The 16,209-nt window shown below is 52.8% G+C and overlaps 4 protein-coding genes and 4 non-coding genes across 10 annotated transcripts; 7 read left to right on the top strand and 1 right to left on the bottom strand.

Annotated features, from left to right (window-relative positions):
• The first annotated feature begins 93 nt into the window (after positions 1–93).
• Eif4a1 (eukaryotic translation initiation factor 4A1) lies at positions 94–5,370 on the top strand. Its single transcript, XM_048365542.1, has 11 exons — positions 94–237; positions 1,535–1,583; positions 1,711–1,843; positions 2,187–2,326; positions 3,010–3,178; positions 3,504–3,613; positions 3,760–3,903; positions 3,981–4,118; positions 4,207–4,296; positions 4,524–4,603; positions 4,710–5,370. The coding sequence occupies exons 1-11, from the start codon at positions 215–217 to the stop codon at positions 4,852–4,854; spliced, it is 1,221 nt and encodes a 406-aa protein (XP_048221499.1). The 5' UTR covers positions 94–214; the 3' UTR covers positions 4,855–5,370.
• LOC125366598 lies at positions 1,879–2,013 on the top strand. The gene has a single exon (XR_007213894.1). It is a non-coding gene; the product is annotated as a small nucleolar RNA SNORA48 (small nucleolar RNA).
• On the top strand, positions 2,593–2,738 carry LOC125366600. The gene has a single exon (XR_007213896.1). It is a non-coding gene; the product is annotated as a small nucleolar RNA SNORA48 (small nucleolar RNA).
• On the top strand, positions 3,278–3,414 carry LOC125366626. Its single transcript, XR_007213918.1, has one exon. It is a non-coding gene; the product is annotated as a small nucleolar RNA SNORD10 (small nucleolar RNA).
• On the top strand, positions 4,330–4,468 carry LOC125366589. Its single transcript, XR_007213885.1, has one exon. It is a non-coding gene; the product is annotated as a small nucleolar RNA SNORA67 (small nucleolar RNA).
• A 133-nt stretch (positions 5,371–5,503) lies between the features above and the next one.
• Positions 5,504–7,849, top strand: Cd68 (CD68 molecule). The gene is made up of 7 exons (XM_048365544.1): positions 5,504–5,949; positions 6,025–6,482; positions 6,608–6,727; positions 6,860–6,938; positions 7,040–7,210; positions 7,476–7,611; positions 7,643–7,849. The coding sequence occupies exons 1-6, from the start codon at positions 5,910–5,912 to the stop codon at positions 7,607–7,609; spliced, it is 1,002 nt and encodes a 333-aa protein (XP_048221501.1). The 5' UTR covers positions 5,504–5,909; the 3' UTR covers positions 7,610–7,611; positions 7,643–7,849.
• Positions 7,850–8,829: 980 nt separating this feature from the next.
• Positions 8,830–13,300, top strand: Mpdu1 (mannose-P-dolichol utilization defect 1). Of its 3 annotated transcripts, none has more exons than XM_048365291.1 (7): positions 8,830–8,986; positions 11,304–11,369; positions 11,554–11,686; positions 11,959–12,044; positions 12,146–12,264; positions 12,406–12,516; positions 12,673–13,300. In XM_048365291.1, exons 1-7 carry the CDS (start codon positions 8,884–8,886, stop codon positions 12,796–12,798), a joined length of 744 nt encoding a protein of 247 aa, XP_048221248.1. In that variant the 5' UTR covers positions 8,830–8,883; the 3' UTR covers positions 12,799–13,300. The 3 variants fall into 3 exon arrangements, with proteins under 3 accessions (XP_048221248.1, XP_048221250.1, XP_048221249.1); XM_048365293.1 differs by having other exon boundaries at positions 8,916–8,986; positions 11,559–11,686; XM_048365292.1 differs by lacking the exons at positions 8,830–8,986; positions 11,304–11,369 and having other exon boundaries at positions 11,550–11,686; positions 11,923–12,044.
• Sox15 (SRY-box transcription factor 15) lies at positions 13,234–14,679 on the bottom strand. Its single transcript, XM_048365294.1, has 2 exons — positions 14,022–14,679; positions 13,234–13,576 (listed from the first exon to the last, which is right to left on the bottom strand). The coding sequence occupies exons 1-2, from the start codon at positions 14,549–14,551 to the stop codon at positions 13,420–13,422; spliced, it is 687 nt and encodes a 228-aa protein (XP_048221251.1). The 5' UTR covers positions 14,552–14,679; the 3' UTR covers positions 13,234–13,419.
• Between the last annotated feature and the right edge of the window lie 1,530 nt (positions 14,680–16,209).

Here is a 16,209-nt window from a genome sequence, read left to right as displayed (position 1 = left end):
CAATGAGGCTACGAGGCGGGCCTTTAACTTGATAGACATTCACGCCACCCAATGGTAGCTGCGAACCTTAGCGTCTACGAACTAACGTCACGCCGAGTTGCAGAGGGACGGCGGGCGGGGCCGAGCCGGCCAAGCCAATGCGATGGCTGGGGCGGGGTCGGGGGGCTCTATAAGTTGTCGATAGGCGGGCACTCCGCCCTAGTTTCTAAGGATCATGTCTGCGAGTCAGGATTCCCGGTAAGAACAGGCGTTTGCAAGAGCTTGTGGCTACTTACCCCATCGTTCCCACTTGAGGGCCCACCCAGGGCCTAGCCTGCCGCCCCAGCCCTGCGAGGTTACGGGGGAAACTGCCCCAGGGGCAAAGGGGGGAGACCCCAGGGCCGACGTTGCCAATGGGGTCGAGTCGGAGGGAAGGACGGCCCGGCCGGGGCCGAACGAGCGAGGGTCGTCTAGATTTCTCGTCTTACGGCGCTCTCGTGCGCGGAGCCCCGGCTGTAAGTGGCCGGAGGAGGTCGCGACCTGGCGTGGGAAATCGGCGGCTGCGTGGCGCGGCGGCGGCCGGGCGCTGCCTCGCCGCCGGGGGCGGGCTTGCGCGCGAGGCTGGGGGAGGGTTCCGACGGCACCACTCGTGAGGGGCGGGGGAGCCCGGGTCCGCAGCCAGCCGCTCTGCCGCCGTTGAGATGTGGGTCGCGGGGGAAGAAACCGGCCGGAACAGTACTGGTTTTCTTGACGGCCAGGACTGAGCCTAAACCCGAGGAGCGGCCGCGTGAGGCACCAGGAGCCCACCCGGCGCCGGGCGGGCGGGTCCATTTTGCCGCACAAGCTGAGCAATTGGCAAACTGCGGATGGGCAGGTCCACTTTACTTCGGGGGTGAGCGGCCTTGAGGTACGGGAGGGCGACGCCATTTCGCGACGGGGCGGGCGGGATATGGATTGTTCCATGGGGTGGGGGGGAAGCAGCCGCTGGGTGGCCGAAGGAACGAGCACATGGCGGCTCGAGGGGCTCCCCTCCCCCCGTCCGCTCTGCTTCTGAGTGTTGTGCAATCCCCCTTACTAGCTCGGCTGGGGCTCATTGTGCGCGAGGCCGCCACCGCCCGCGGCCTCCCACATCCGGGCAACGCGAGGGGGGAGGGAGTCGGCTGGAGGAAGTCGGGGGAGGGCGTGGGCGGAATGACGTGGGGGGAAGAGGATGTCCTATCGAGTCTGGGAGCTCGAGGGCGGGACTTCCGGAGCGCTCGTACGGCGAAGCGAGGTGCTCCCGATTGGCCCTTGAATGGGGAGGGCCAGTACACGTGGGCTGGGCAGCAAAAACTACATCCGGGCACTGGACACGGCGATACTCATGCGAGCCCGACTCTGGACCATGTACCTTGCTTTGTGAATGTGGCCGGGTCCCAGTTTTTAAGTAGTTCCGAGTGTCATGGAAACGAGTAGCTGTTGGTTGATTCGGGAGTAAAGGTTGATGGGCCTAATGCACGACCTTTTGCTGAGATAATGCAAACTGGAGATAAAATCCAACTCTTTAAATCCACAGATCCAGAGACAATGGCCCCGATGGGATGGAGCCAGAAGGTGTCATCGAGGTAAGACGGCAACGGGCTTTTTTTCCCCTTTATATCTAAAATTAGTTGACTTTTTTAAGCTAAAGGATGGAGGGTCTGTGAAAGTCTGAAGTCACAATTTAGGTTTTAATGTCTTTGCATCCTGCAGAGTAACTGGAATGAAATTGTTGACAGCTTTGATGATATGAACCTTTCGGAGTCTCTCCTCCGTGGCATCTATGCCTATGGTTTTGAAAAGCCCTCTGCCATCCAGCAACGAGCCATTCTTCCTTGTATCAAGGGTAAGGCACTTGAGCCTCAACAAGAGATTGTGGACTGTCCCTGTTCTGGGCAAAGTAGCATCTACTTCATGATGCTCATCTTATATCAGCCAGGGGCAAAGCAATCCCATGTTTATCCCAGCATGGCTTTCGGCCTATGCCTATGCCTGGTTCATGCCTTGGACACACATTTGTTGATTTTGTAAAGGCAGTGTTATCACCATTGGGTTGATCTGTTTCTTAAGCTATTGTCCTAAGCATTCATTTAAGTTCAGCCATTCTTGGTTAAGGTTGGGACTTGAATGTCTCATGAACTCAAGCTGTATGGCCAGAAATAAACTAATGTTTTATTTGTTTTATTCAGGTTATGATGTGATCGCTCAAGCCCAATCTGGGACAGGGAAAACAGCCACATTTGCCATATCAATTTTACAGCAGATTGAATTAGATCTAAAGGCAACTCAGGCCTTGGTCTTGGCCCCCACTAGAGAATTAGCTCAGCAGGTGAGTGTCTTTCCCTCAAAGGTCTACTTTGCAAAAAGACAATGAACTTAACCACCACCCTTATAAAGATAGAAATTTGCATTGCTTTGGGGAATAAGTGATACTCTGAGAGAAATGAGGTAGTCTTAGTTGTTTGTTGGGTTAATCATTAGCTATTTTCTACTCAAACACAACCACTTCCTGAGTCAAATGGGAATCCGGCTGCTGAGTAGAGCTCTCAACTGGCTCCGTGAGTGTTGGGTGGTGTTTTATTTGTTTTATTAACAAGCCCCCTGGCAATGGGCAAAGAGACACCTCATTGGTGGTGTTGGCTCTTATATCAGTCAGGGGCAGAATATGTGATAATCCTTTGTTCATCCTAGCTTGATGCCTGGATCGGTGGCCAAAGCTGTTTCATGCCTAGGGCACAGAAATCTTAGTTGTCAGACTGTCTTTTGACACTTGGGGAAAAAAAAAGACATTACTAGACTTAGTACTTGGTGAGGCTCAAAGAAGTTTTATGTCACCTAGCTTGGATGATTTTATAGCAAGTACAGATGGGTATAGCTTCACAGTTAAATGTTGCTGGGGCTAAATGGGTTGCACTTACCTTTCAGAAATAGGTTTCATTGTGAATAAGTACATGAAAAGCATCACAACAGCCTGTCACAGTTAAAACTAATACATATTTTTTGTGAGTTCAGATACAAAAAGTGGTTATGGCATTAGGAGATTATATGGGTGCCTCCTGTCATGCCTGCATTGGGGGCACCAATGTACGTGCTGAGGTGCAGAAGTTGCAGATGGAAGCTCCCCATATCATCGTGGGCACCCCTGGCCGTGTTTTCGATATGCTTAATCGGAGATACCTGTGTGAGTACTAATTTTCAGTTGGAGGCACTTGCACATCCTTTCCCATGATAATCTTTTAAGACAAGTCTTTGCAGGAATGGGTTTTCCTTTCAAGGAGTCGCTCTGTGATGAATCCCATGCGTGTCATCTGAGCCTGGCTTCCCTGTTGTCTAGCCCTGCTAGTGTTCTACTTCCCAGGGCTGTCTGGCTTGTCAGGGAATTCCTGGGCAAAGGATCAGTCCTTGAATTCTGAGAGCAGGCTACCTGTCACTTTGCTCTTTAGCAGGAAGTAGATATATTTCACACTTTTGGTAACTAATTTGGTATTGGTATTCATGCCTTGTAGCTCCTAAATACATCAAGATGTTTGTACTGGATGAAGCGGATGAAATGTTAAGCCGTGGGTTCAAGGACCAGATCTATGATATATTCCAAAAGCTCAACAGCAACACCCAGGTAAGGATTGTGGGTGATTCTTCATTATGAAGTGGTTGGAATAAAGCATAGCAAGTGCCAAGGTCACGTTATCTTAAAGCTTTCTTAGACCTGGTTAGGGACAAGCATGACATCTACCTTTCTAAAGGGTCATCTTTTTTTACCAGGTGGTCTTGTTGTCAGCTACAATGCCTTCTGATGTGCTTGATGTGACCAAGAAGTTTATGAGGGACCCCATTAGGATCCTTGTCAAGAAGGAAGAGTTGACCCTGGAGGGTATCCGCCAGTTCTACATCAATGTGGAACGAGAGGTGGGGGCCAGTGCCGGTGGGGGCCTGATAGTGAGGTGCAGGGTATAGCCCCTGACTGGTTTTTTTCCCATCTCCAGGAGTGGAAGCTCGATACATTGTGCGACTTGTATGAAACCCTGACCATCACTCAGGCAGTCATCTTTATCAACACCCGAAGGAAGGTGGATTGGCTTACTGAGAAGATGCATGCCCGAGACTTCACTGTCTCTGCCATGGTGAGTTAACTTCTTTAGCAAAGTAAGGTGTGTGTCAGTTGGTAGTTAGGTTTAGCCATTGCTACACATTGTGTTGTGTATTTTCTAGCATGGAGATATGGACCAAAAGGAACGAGATGTGATCATGAGGGAATTCCGATCTGGCTCTAGCAGAGTACTGATTACTACTGACCTGCTGGTGAGTAAGGAGTTAGAGAAGAATGGGAAGAGAATCCAAGGTGATTCCCTCTCCAAGGGGCCAGCTAGTGCCTCTCAGGAAAGTAGCAACTTGGAAAAAAATCTGGCATGCCTAAACTTTGGGGGAACATGGGATGAATATTTCCTTTGCCTTCCTTAGGCTGCCTACATGTGTGTGCTTTATTAAGTCTAGATAGATGGCATTCTCATTTCTTTTTCTTGACACAGGCCAGAGGCATTGACGTGCAGCAGGTTTCTTTAGTCATCAACTATGACCTTCCAACTAACAGGGAAAACTATATCCACAGGTAAGTGTCTGGGCACTGGCCCAACCCCATTACCCCATCCCTGAGCTGATCAGATCTGCTAGTTGTCATTTTCCCCTTTCCCACTCCATTTTCCTTACTTTTCCAGAATTGGTCGTGGTGGTCGTTTTGGCCGTAAGGGTGTGGCTATTAATATGGTAACAGAAGAAGACAAGAGGACTCTTAGAGACATCGAGACCTTCTACAACACCTCCATTGAAGAAATGCCCCTCAATGTTGCTGACCTCATCTGAGGGGTGTGCCACCTGGCTCCAGCCAGGATTGAACCCCTGGCAGGCTAAGGAGCAGCTGGAGGGGGGAGGGAAGGGGAGCCAAGGGATGGACATCTTGTCTTTTTTTTTTTTTCCTTTTTTTTTTCTTTGAATAAATGTCACTTTTTGAGGCAAAAGAAGGAAACGTGAACATTTTAGACACCCTTTTCTTTGGGGTAGGCTCTTGCCCCAGGCGCCGTCTCCTCCCAAAAAACACTAATCCATTTCCTTAACCTAGTGACCGCCTGATCCCAGAGGCTCTCCCGCCCCCACTGTGGATCCCTCTGAAAGTAATTCAAGGGGGTATGACATGTCTGGTTTAACCTCATTTCCTGGACCAAAGCAGGAAGAAGAAATCCTGCATGAGGTGTCCAGGGGACTATCCCTAGGAAGGGGGAACAGGGGAGAGAAAATGGTAGCCATTTTTACATTGTTTGTATAGTATTTATTGATTCAGGAAACAAACACAAAATTCTGAATAAAATGATTTGGAAAGTGCCTGTTTGGGCTTCTCTGTTCTTCCTGTCCTTCCCTTCATACTTAGGTTTATCAGTTTCCCCTTCACTAGCTAATATTGGGCTTTTTGCAAGGCTGAAAATAGTGTGACTAGGATTTTGGGTCCACAGTGTCACAAGCTTCTCATGAGTCCATTAAGAGGAAGTAGTGGTGGAGTCAAGAGGGGAAGGGAACAAACAGCTTGGCTCTAAAGCCTTCCCAGCTCATTGTGGAGGCCTTGGAGAAGTTGGCCTTGTCTGGCTGTCAGGCCTTGCTGAGGTAGGCCCAAGGGTGGAGTCAACTTCCCCACTTCCTTCTAGCCTCCCAGAGACCAGTGACTGCTGTGACTTCTCCAGCTTGAGGCAGAGCCAGTAGGACCCTACCTAGCAATTTCAAGGCGGAGCAGAGATGCTTGAGTCAGTGGGTGGGGTCTGGTTACAGGAAGTTCAGACTTTCAATTCCTCCCAAGAGCAGAGGAACAGTGGTTTGAGCAGCTGGAATTTGCACACCCCAGCTAGACTGCCTGAGACTGGTCTGCCATAATGCTGTTATTTTCCATGGCTTTGCTGGGTCTACTAGCTGGTAAGAAGGGATGCCAGGAGGGAGGGAATCCCTGGGAAGGAGCCCATTGCTAGGATGCTAACCAGTCTCTGAAAGCCCAGGGAATGGAAAGTGGCTGTCCTGAGAATGATTGTCCTCACAAAAAATCTGCCACTCTGCTGCCATCCTTCACGGTGACGCCCACTGCCACCAAAAGCACGGCAACACCTACAACCAGCCATGGACCCACTACCACCAACCATGGAAATGTCACGGTTCATCCAACAAACGAAAGCACCACCACCAGCCTTGGACCTACAGCTGTCACTCTGAATCCTGCCAATGTCACCAGCCAGGGAAATGCTACAGTCTACCCCACAAGCAACAGCCCTGCTACCACCCCAGGATCCACCAGTCCCTCCCACCCAACACCACCTCCACCCTCTCCAAGTCCTAGCCCAGGATCCAAGGGTACTATTGGAAACTATACATGGACTAACGGTTCCCAGCCCTGTGTCCAGCTCCAAGCCCAGATACAGATTCGAGTCCTGTATCCAACCCAAAGTGGAGGAAAGGTAAAGCTAAAACAGCCAGGGACACAGGACGGGAGGGGGCAAATTCTGTTTAGAGGGATGAAGAGAGAAAAGACAGAACCTGTGATGACACCATTGAGTCTCAAGACTACTCTTTACTTACATAGGTCTGGGGTATCTCTGTACTGAACCCCAACAAAACCAAGGCTCAAGGGGGCTGTGAGAGTGCTCATCCCCACCTGCTGCTCTCATTTCCGTATGGACAGCTCAGCTTTGGATTCAAGCAGGTATATAGCTCCACAATGACTATCACCTTCCCAGTTCCCATCTCTTCTCAGTCCCTTGCCTTACTCCTTGCTCTGAAGATAGCGTCACTGCCCCTGCCTCTGATGCTCTGAGCCTTCCTGTTCACCTACCAGGACCTGCAGCAGAGCCAGAGAGTGGTCTACCTCAACTATATGGCAGTGGAATACAATGTGTCCTTCCCCAAAGCCAGAAGTGAGTAGTATCTTCCTTCTCTATCTCATTGCTAGCACTGGATGGCTGGGCTGGGAGTGGAAGGTAGATTGCACCTGATTGATCTCTCCTCATCTGTTCAGCGTGGACATTCGTGGCTGAGAATGCATCCCTTCGAGATCTTCAGGCACCCCTGGGCCGGAGCTTTAGTTGTAGAAATGCAAGCATTGTTCTTTCTAAGGCTATTCGTCTTGATCTGCTCTTCCTGAGACTACAGGCTGCTCAGCTGCCCCATTCAGGTGTCTTTGGGCCAAGTAAGAACTACCATTTATACCGTTCTTCTACTACCCAGGAAGTACACCCCTCCTCAACTCCAGGTCTCCCTTTTTAATTTCCCAGATTCCCCCATGATGGGTTTGCCATACCTGTTGGGCAACTTACCCTGTATTCTGCAAGATTACCCGTTACTGCTCTGCATCTACCCACATAATTTCACTATTCCCCATATTCCTCCTTTGTCCTACACCCCCCCCCCAGTCACCACAGCAACAATTCCTACTTTTCTATTCTTCCTGCCAGGTTTCTTGTGCCCCAGTGACCAATCCATCTTGCTGCCCTTCATCATTGGCCTGACGCTCCTTGGCCTCCTCACTCTGGTACTTGTTGCCTTCTGCATCGCCCGAAGACGCCCTTCCACCTATGAGCCCCTCTGAGCGTTTGCCCATCCCCCAATGTATCAGGCGGCACCCTCATTTCCTCACCATGCAGCTGACTCAAAAGACAGAGTTATCTTCCCTCTATTTTTGGAAGAACAAGAGCTTCTGCAATGGAAAGGGGGTGGGGGGATATGTGCTATGTTTCCCCTCTCCCCAGGAGAATAGTAAAACCTACTCCAATCTTTGTCATTGATTTCTCTTGTCTTGCCAGGATTAAAAGTCATGAGTTTCTTGTCATGTGCTTTTCTGTGGTTGAGTCACAGGGAACCAAAGACAGCTGGCAAGAACAGATGACAGTGTTAGTCTGTGAACAAATGTCCACATGCTGACCATGGCTTGCACTACCATCACAGTACAAGTCCTCCTCTTCACAGTAGGGCATGGTGTAATAGCCCCTCCACCTCCAGCTGGAGGAGCCCCATAAGGCCACCTCCGGGCCTGGAGCCCGGCCCCACTACTGCTTCTAAGATGTTGGGAATAACTGTGCTGACCACGGAGCCTGAGGCTCCGGGACCCCGGAGAGTGTCCACTAGAATGGCACACCCAGGGCTAGGGTCCTGCCTGAGTGCTGTGGCCCAAAGCTCCCATTGGTAGCATCCCAGGTGCCCTTCCTCAGGCAGAGATGCCAGGGCCCACTTATTCTAGCTTTAATTCTTGCCCTGTGCATGGCACACCCTGGTGCCATCCCTATGGGAGTGCCTGCCTAGCTTTAACAGGAGCTTCCAGATCTGGGGCCCTGCACGATGCAGAGAGGTCCCTTGTCCCCCACTCCCTCCTGTCCTCCATGTCCCCAGCAGGAGCTGCTACACACAGAAGAGCAAGCAGAGCATGGGGGCTGCCCAGCGCAGACTGGTCTGCTCCTGCCAGCGCCCTTCCCCTCCAGAAACACCCCCAACGCCATTTTGGGGATTCATTCTTCTTTTCTCAACTTGAAGCAATGTAAAGTTGGCTGGGAGAAGACAAGATGGCGCATAAGCGGAAGGGGCGGAGAAAGGCAGAGGGGATAAACCTTGTTTCCGAAATGGAAGCGTAAACAAAGGGGCGAGAGGGGCAACTGCGCCGGCGTGCACCTCAGACTGGCTTCCAAGCTCTGGCGTCCGGAGGCACGGCCTCCCTAGGAGACTTGACTTACCCAGCCGGTGCTGGGGCGGGAGGCGGGAAGAGGAAAGGCTGGGAGACGCGGGAGGGCGCGAGGGGCGGGGCCCGGGACGCGCAGGCGCCTTGCGAGCCCATGGCGGGCTGCAGAAACTGGCGGAAGTGAGCGTTCCAACATGGCGGCTGAGGCAGACGGACCGCTCAAACGGGCCCTGGTGCCGATTCTTTTACCTGAGAAATGCTACGATCAGCTTTTCGTCCAGTGGGATTTGCTCCACGGTGAGTTTTATTTAGCCTCCAGCTCAAGTCTTGTTTGACCGACTTTGCACCTGAAGTAGGGCGTGCCTGGCGACGGGGTGACGGCCGCGGCTGCTCCCACCGGGAGCTGGGCGGAAGGCGTTTCTGAGGAGGGCGGAAGTGTGCTGGTTGGGGGGGGGGGGGGGCGTGCGCCATGTTTGCTATATTTGGGCTAGGGGGTGACGCCGGGTGCCGGCACTTCCTTTAGTGTGTGTGAGCGCGCGGCGGGTGCTGGTGCTGGAGCTCGGCCTCAAGCTCCTGGGTGTCCTTCTTGCCCGGGGCTGCCCACACCTCCGGTTCTGGCTTTTGGCTGATCAGTTGGAGATAGTCTCTCGGGTTTGTCTGCGGGTCTGGCTTCGAACCCAGGTCCTCGGATCTCAGCCTTCGGAGTCATTAAGATTAAAGGCCTGCGCACCAGTCCGTGGCTATGAAAAGTTACATTTGATAGAAGCAGATAAATACCTGATCAAACCAGTTTGGCCTGTGCCTGCCGGTGCCTCACGCCTGTAATCCTACCTACTCAGGAGCCTGAGCTCTAGGAGCCTGGTTCTGAGCCAGTCCGGGCCGGAAAGTCCGTTCAACTCTTTTATCTCCAACTAACCACCAGAAAACCCCAAGTGGTGTTGTGGCTCAAAGTGGTAGAGCCCTAGCCTTGAGGGAAAAAAGAGCTCAGGGACAGTGCCCAGGTCCTGAGTTCAAGCCCCACGACCGACCGACCTCCCCCCTCCTCACCCCCCCAAAAAGTTCTTTATTGGATCATCCAAGGTCAAACTTAATTGAAAGCCTGTGATGACTCAGACCTTTATCATCACCCCCAAAGACTCCTGATATTCTACTTTGTTTACTTGCAGCCTTCACAGAGGCTCATGATCTTAATTTTGGGATATTTTCCCTTCCTCTTTCTGTTTTGAAACATTCCCACAGCATAGCTCACCCTGAATAGTAGTCCTTTTGGGAAGTCTTGGTCTTCCTCCCCACACCCTACACTACATACTCTCATCATTTCACTGTTAACCTCTCCAGTGAACTATCACTGTATGTGTACACACCCACTCAGAGTACTCGGGTCTTCTTGCTTGCTAGGCAGGCACTCCACCACCAAGCCATGCCTGTATCCCTATAGCATTCTGTGTGTGTGTGTGCCTGTGCACGCCAAAACTTGGCCTTGAACTCAGGGCCTGGGTGTTGTCCCCAAGCATTTTCGGCGGACTTTGCTGCCCCTGCTGGCTTCAAAAGATTCTCAGATCTCAGCCTGAGTAACCACAATTACAGATGTGAATCGTGGGCACCTACCTTGCATTTGTGACCCCTTAGAGCCTGACTCTTATGGGCCAAGTTCCTTGCTGGGAAAGCTTGAGGGTATGGTAGTTGTGGGTGGCTAGGGGCATAAAAGCACACTCTGGAAAGAATAAAGTCCATCAGCAAGGGCTACAGACAATCAGAGGGTTTAGGATTGAGTAAATGGAGGTTTTTGCCAACCTGTGAAGTGAATTACATTGGTATTACTGTGTGTTACCCAGAAGCAATGGAGAGACTTGGAAGGCCAAGGAGTTTAGGTAGTTGCTTGTAGGGAATGTTAAGACTGGAAGAGAAACTGGGCGCTTGTGGCTCACACTTACATTCCTAGCTACTGGGGAGACTGAGATGTGGGGATCACAGTTCAAAGCCAGCCTGGGCAGGAAAGTCAATGATATATATCTCCAATAAGCTACTCATGAAGAAACTGAAGCTGGGCTCCAGTGGCTCACTACTATAATCCTACCTACTCAGGAGGCTGAGATCTGAGGATCAAGGTTCAAAGCCAGCCAGAGCAGGAAAGTCCTGTGAGATTCTTATCTCCAGTTTTTAATCACCAGAAAATTGGAAGTGGTGCTGTGGCTCAAGAGGTAGAGTGTTAGCCTTGAGCTGAAGAGCTCAGGGACAGCCCCCAGGCCAAGTTCAAGCCCCAGTACTGACCAAAAAGGAATAAAAAAGAAAAGAAAAAGTTGGAAGTAGCACTGTGGCTTAAATGGTAGAATGCTAGCCTTGAGCCAAAGAAGCTCAGGGACAAGTTCAAGCCCCAGGATCTGGGGAGGTGGGGATTGGAAGAGAAGACAATAATAAGGCAGCAAATCTATTTTAGAAAATCATCTAGTTGCATATGATATGATTAGAAGGACCAGTGTCTTTTGCCCTGTCCCCAGAAGACTTCTTGTGTGGACATGTCAGGGTGAGGTGGAAGGGGAAGACAGCCTATAGGAGCACTTCACGCACGCCCTGGTCTGGGTTTCACAGGTCTGCTCTTTTTTTTTCTTCTCAGTTCCCTGCCTCAAGATTCTCCTTAGCAAAGGCCTGGGGCTGGGCATTGTGGCTGGCTCACTTCTGGGTATGTATATTAATCTTCCCTGCCTACTGTTGGGAAGGGCGGGAGCTCTCAGAGGCTATATACATGCTTTAGTTCCCTTAATGGAAGTGAGGTGAATATGCTTCCCAACACATTATGTAGCTGTTTTATTGTGCTGTCAAGGGATTAGAACTCCTCAGCTCAGCCCTTCTCTTCCTTTCCCTAGTAAAGCTGCCTCAGGTATTTAAAATCCTGGGAGCCAAGAGCGCAGAAGGGCTGAGTCTTCAGTCAGTAATGCTGGAGCTAGTGGCATTGACGGGGACTGTGGTCTACAGCATCACCAACAACTTCCCCTTCAGGTGAGGACCCCTCCTTCATCTCCCAGGGTATAGTTCTAGTGTGGGATTAAGGTTCAGGAAGGCAAAAGGGTAGGAAAGCTTAAGCACCTCCAGAAGTTTCCACACCAACATAGGTGAGAAGTGAAATGCCCACCCTCGTTGATGTCATGGGTGAGGCTGTGTATTGGAGGGGACAAGGTACTCAAAGCTGTATCCTTGATGGACTGGCCATGGAGGCTTTGCCTGCCTCTTTCCAGGCTTGCCTTTCTTCCTCCCACCCCTTGACTCCGCAGCTCTTGGGGCGAAGCCCTGTTCCTGACGCTGCAGACCATCACCATCTGCTTCCTGGTCATGCATTTCAGAGGAGAAACTGTGAAAGGTGCGGGGGTTGGCCAGTGGTTCTTGGGAATTGTGCTTGAAGTTCAGGCCTGGAGAAGCTAGAGGATCTCACAAAACTGATGATTTGTTTCTGACCCTCAGGAGTGGCTTTCCTGGCCTGCTATGCGCTGGTCCTGATGGTGCTCCTTTCCCCACTCACACCTTTGGCTGTCGTTACCCTGCTTCAGGCCTCCAATGTGCCTACCGTGGTGGTGGGGAAGGTGGGTATTGGGAGTGGGCTAAGGTTGAGGGGGCACAGTAGAAGCCCAAAGGATGGAGATGTTAGAGGGGAATGGGAAAGTCAGAGATGGGGAAAGACATGCACCTGACAGCACCAAAGGTCTGAATTCTTCCTCTCCTAGCTGCTCCAGGCAGCCACAAACTACCAAAATGGACACACAGGCCAGCTCTCAGCCATCACAGTCTTTTTGCTGTTTGGGGGCTCCTTGACCCGAATCTTCACTTCCATTCAGGTGAGTACACCTTCTGCCCTGCAGAGGGCACTAAAGCTTTACTTTCCCCTTCTCAGTTGAGGACTGAAGCTGCCCCCTCTCTGGAACCTTTGTCCTTAAGAGTAACCTTTCTTGAGCTTTGCTGCCGAAGAGTGACTCCAACTTCCTCACCACCAGGAAACTGGTGACCCCCTCATGGCTGGAGTCTTCGTGGTCTCCTCGCTCTGCAATGGCCTCATTGCTGCTCAGGTCCTCTACTACTGGAATGCAAAGCCTCCCCACAGGCAGAAAAAGGAACAATAAGGTTGAGCATCGGATCAAATCAGCTACTGGAGTCATTCCTTGATTCCGTTCATCCACACAACCAAAGGGTTCACCCCATGTGAGCCTGCCTGCTGGTGTGACTTTTAATCATTCATTTCTGGGCAACTACAACTTCCTGAGCCAGGCAGGGTTTTAGTGGAAACAGATAGTAAAGCTCTTCTAAGACCATTCATGTATATGTACTCATTCTCATTTGGTCGAGTTTCCAGTTATTTCCTTATTGGGGAAAATGACCTATACACACCTCCATTCTGGCTCTGGAAGACAGAGTTTGGACCATGGGCTAGAGGGACAGGGGGCTTGTGGCTTCCTCCCTCCCCGTGCTGGCAGTGGGGGGAGGGGGGCAGAATGACTCAGGCAGGCCCCAGGGTGGGGTGAGGAGTTTCCTGCTCTGGCAGGTCCAGGCGGAAGGGAGTGGAGATGGCACTGGTTCCTGCTGCTGTGGTGATGCTGGATGGGACAATAAAGACTCCAGACAAGATTTAATTGTAAAAAACTGGGTTTAGTGTGGTTTTGCTTTGTGGGAGGATTGTAATTGAGAGGGTTCTGGGAGGGAAAGAGGACATGGTCTTCACAGAGTTCCATGTGTGGAAAGGTGGGCTAGGGGCACGGGGCACCTGCCAGGGGAGTGTTGTATGGAGGAGAGCCTGGGGGCAGGTAAGGGGCATAGGGAGGTGGCAGCTCCCCCTGGAGCCTAGGGTCACTCTGAGGGAGGGAGCACGGTGAGGGGACCTCCGGTCTACAATGTGAAGAAGAGCTGCAAAGAGAAACATAGGGGTTAGGTTACTCCCCTGGGTTGTGGGGACTGGTCTGACCAGTTCTGAGCAGGCAGGGGTAGAACTGGCCACCCAGCCAGCCATGCTGGGTACATCAGCCATGGAACCAGACCCTAGCATCTCTTAGGAGAGAGCTGGGAAGCCCTGTCAGGGCATGCTTAGGAGCAGGCTTGCGTGCTGCATGGCTGTTTTCCTCTTTTGGGGCAGAAGGCCAGGAAGGGGCAGGATGGGCTTGGCCTCTCCTTGCCCTGGGGGCTGGGAGAGGAAGCTGGGTCACACACAGGCCAGAAATGGGGCATCCCAGTAACTACAACACACAAAGCTCGGTAGGGAAGGCCCTCTGGGGAAATCTGAGCCACCGGAGCCCCTCCCATCCAGCCGCAGCTGGGTGTGGCCTCGGAGGCCTCCAGCCTGCTTTCCACTTACCCATAGCTGCCAGGCAGGTAGGGTGTAGAGTAGTTGGGGGGCTGGTACCCAAAGCCTCTGCTCCCTTGGGTGGTTGTGAATGCTGCTCCCCAGGCTGGGCCCCCACAGACCGGGCTGTAGCTTCCCTGGTTGTAGTGAGCAGGCCCGGGGCCCGAACTCTTGGTTTTACGCCGAGGCCGGTACTTGTAGTCGGGGTAGTCGCGCAGGTGCCGGGCACGCAGGCGCTTGGCCTCCTCCACGAAGGGTCGTTTCTCCTCCTCGCCCAGCTGCTTCCATTGCGCGCCCAGGCGCTTGGAGATTTCCGAGTTGTGCATCTTGGGGTTCTGCTGCGCCATCTGGCGGCGCTGGGCGGAGCTCCACACCATGAACGCGTTCATGGGCCGCTTCACCTTCTCCAGCGGGACTCCGGCCGCCGCGGGGCTCCCGGCGCCGTCCTGCGCCTGGAGTCCCCCAGATGAGGAGGTGGCGGCTACAGGAGCCAGGGGCTCGAGGCTCCAGGCCTGGGGCTGTGAGGAGCCCGGCAGCGCCATGGTTTGAAGGGACGCCTTAAAAGGGCGCCCGAGTGCCCCCTTCTCAAAGTAGGCTGCGACCCCTCACAGTGCGGTGTCTTCCCAACGTGGAGCTGCGGCGGAGAAACCCGGGTCCCCAGAAAGTAGGACTCGTCCAAAGCCCAGTCCCTGGCAAGGCGCCTTCTCTCCCACCTAGCACACCGAATGCAGGCGAGTGCAGGATCCACCGGCACCCCGGTGCTGGAGAGGTCTTCCTCAGGTCCCTTTTGCTTCCAAGTTCCCCCCAAGCCCCGCCGCTCTTCACCCTGCTGAGAGCCCAGCCCTGGGGGACCTCCTTTGGAGACCGGCAGCCGCCGGCACAGCGCAGGTACCACAGGCCTGGCACCGCTCAGCGCCGCGTCTGTGGCTGGCAGGCCGGCCTGGGAACAGCCTTTAAAAGGACTCCTCCCCAATCCCTCCCAGGGGCCGAGCCAGCACCCACCCCCTTAGGCAAACCCAGGTGTCCCGCTCTCCCTCAGCAGCCCCAACACTTCCTCAGAGGCACCACGCCCCCACTCCACCCAAGCCGGAGAACTCGGTTAGCTCTACTTCCCAACCTCCCATAGGTAGCAGAGTGATCCACTTGTCTCCCCTCCCTTCTCAAGTACCGCAATTAAAATCAATTCCTCTCCACAAAGGGATAAGTAGAGGGGCACCAAATGTCCTCAGGGAGGAGGAATTGGGGAAGGTCCCACTCCCAATTGCAGAGTTTTCTAGAGCCCAAGGCTCACAAAACTCTTGACCAGCCCCTGAGGGGAGAAAAGGCAGGCACAGGAGGCAGGCCATTTTTGTTTCCTGAGTCATTTCAGCAGGTGCTTGGCCGTAAATCAACCTTTCTCCCGGTGAGAAAACTCAAGCTTCCCAACCCCAGCCCCCAACATAAGATTACTCCACTGCCAGTGAATTATGGCAGGTTTTATCTTTAAACACCTGCATGAAGAAAGCCAGAAAACCCAGCACAACTCCACTGGGAATGTGGCTTAGCAGTAGAGCGCTTGCCTAGCAAGCATGGAGCCCATGAGTTCAATTCCTCAGTACTACATCAACAGAAAGGCCAGAAGTGGCACTGTGGCTTAAGTGGCAAAGTGCTGGCCTTGAGCAAAAGAAGCTCAGAGACAGTGCCCAGGCCCTGATTTCAAGCCCCAAGACTAGCAAACACACACACACACACCCAGCACAACTCCCAGGAGCTGTGAGGCCAGTGATGCGACAGAGCAGCACTGTCAGGCCAGGAGATGTGGGCTGGACCCCTGGGCGGTGAGCCCAGTTCCCCACTCTGCCCAAGGCCCAACCTGTGCCCCAGGTCTCAGCTAATTGTAATCCGATTAAGCAGCCTGTCCCAGCTCTGTTTCAAGCAGCATGCCTAGCCCCACCGTGACTCAGGGACTAGGAGTGGCCCAACTCCAACAACCTACTAGCAACCAGGGAAGGGAGCTACAGCAAGGCCTTAAGCCACCCTCAGCTAGACCAGCAGGGTACCTGGGCCTGGGGAATTTCAGGAATTCCCAGAAGATATCTTTTCCACATGGACAATGAAGTGCCAAGTGTGGAGGAACGAAGATCTAAAGTAGGTACCAAGGCAGGTCAATCTTGGAGATTCAATGGCCCAGACAAGACAAGCAAGGCACAGGAACCACAGA

The sequence above is a fragment of the Perognathus longimembris genome, chromosome 17 (assembly GCF_023159225.1).
Source record: "Perognathus longimembris pacificus isolate PPM17 chromosome 17, ASM2315922v1, whole genome shotgun sequence".
Lineage (NCBI taxonomy): Eukaryota > Metazoa > Chordata > Mammalia > Rodentia > Heteromyidae > Perognathus > Perognathus longimembris.
This window is presented reverse-complemented; position numbering and strand designations above follow the sequence as displayed.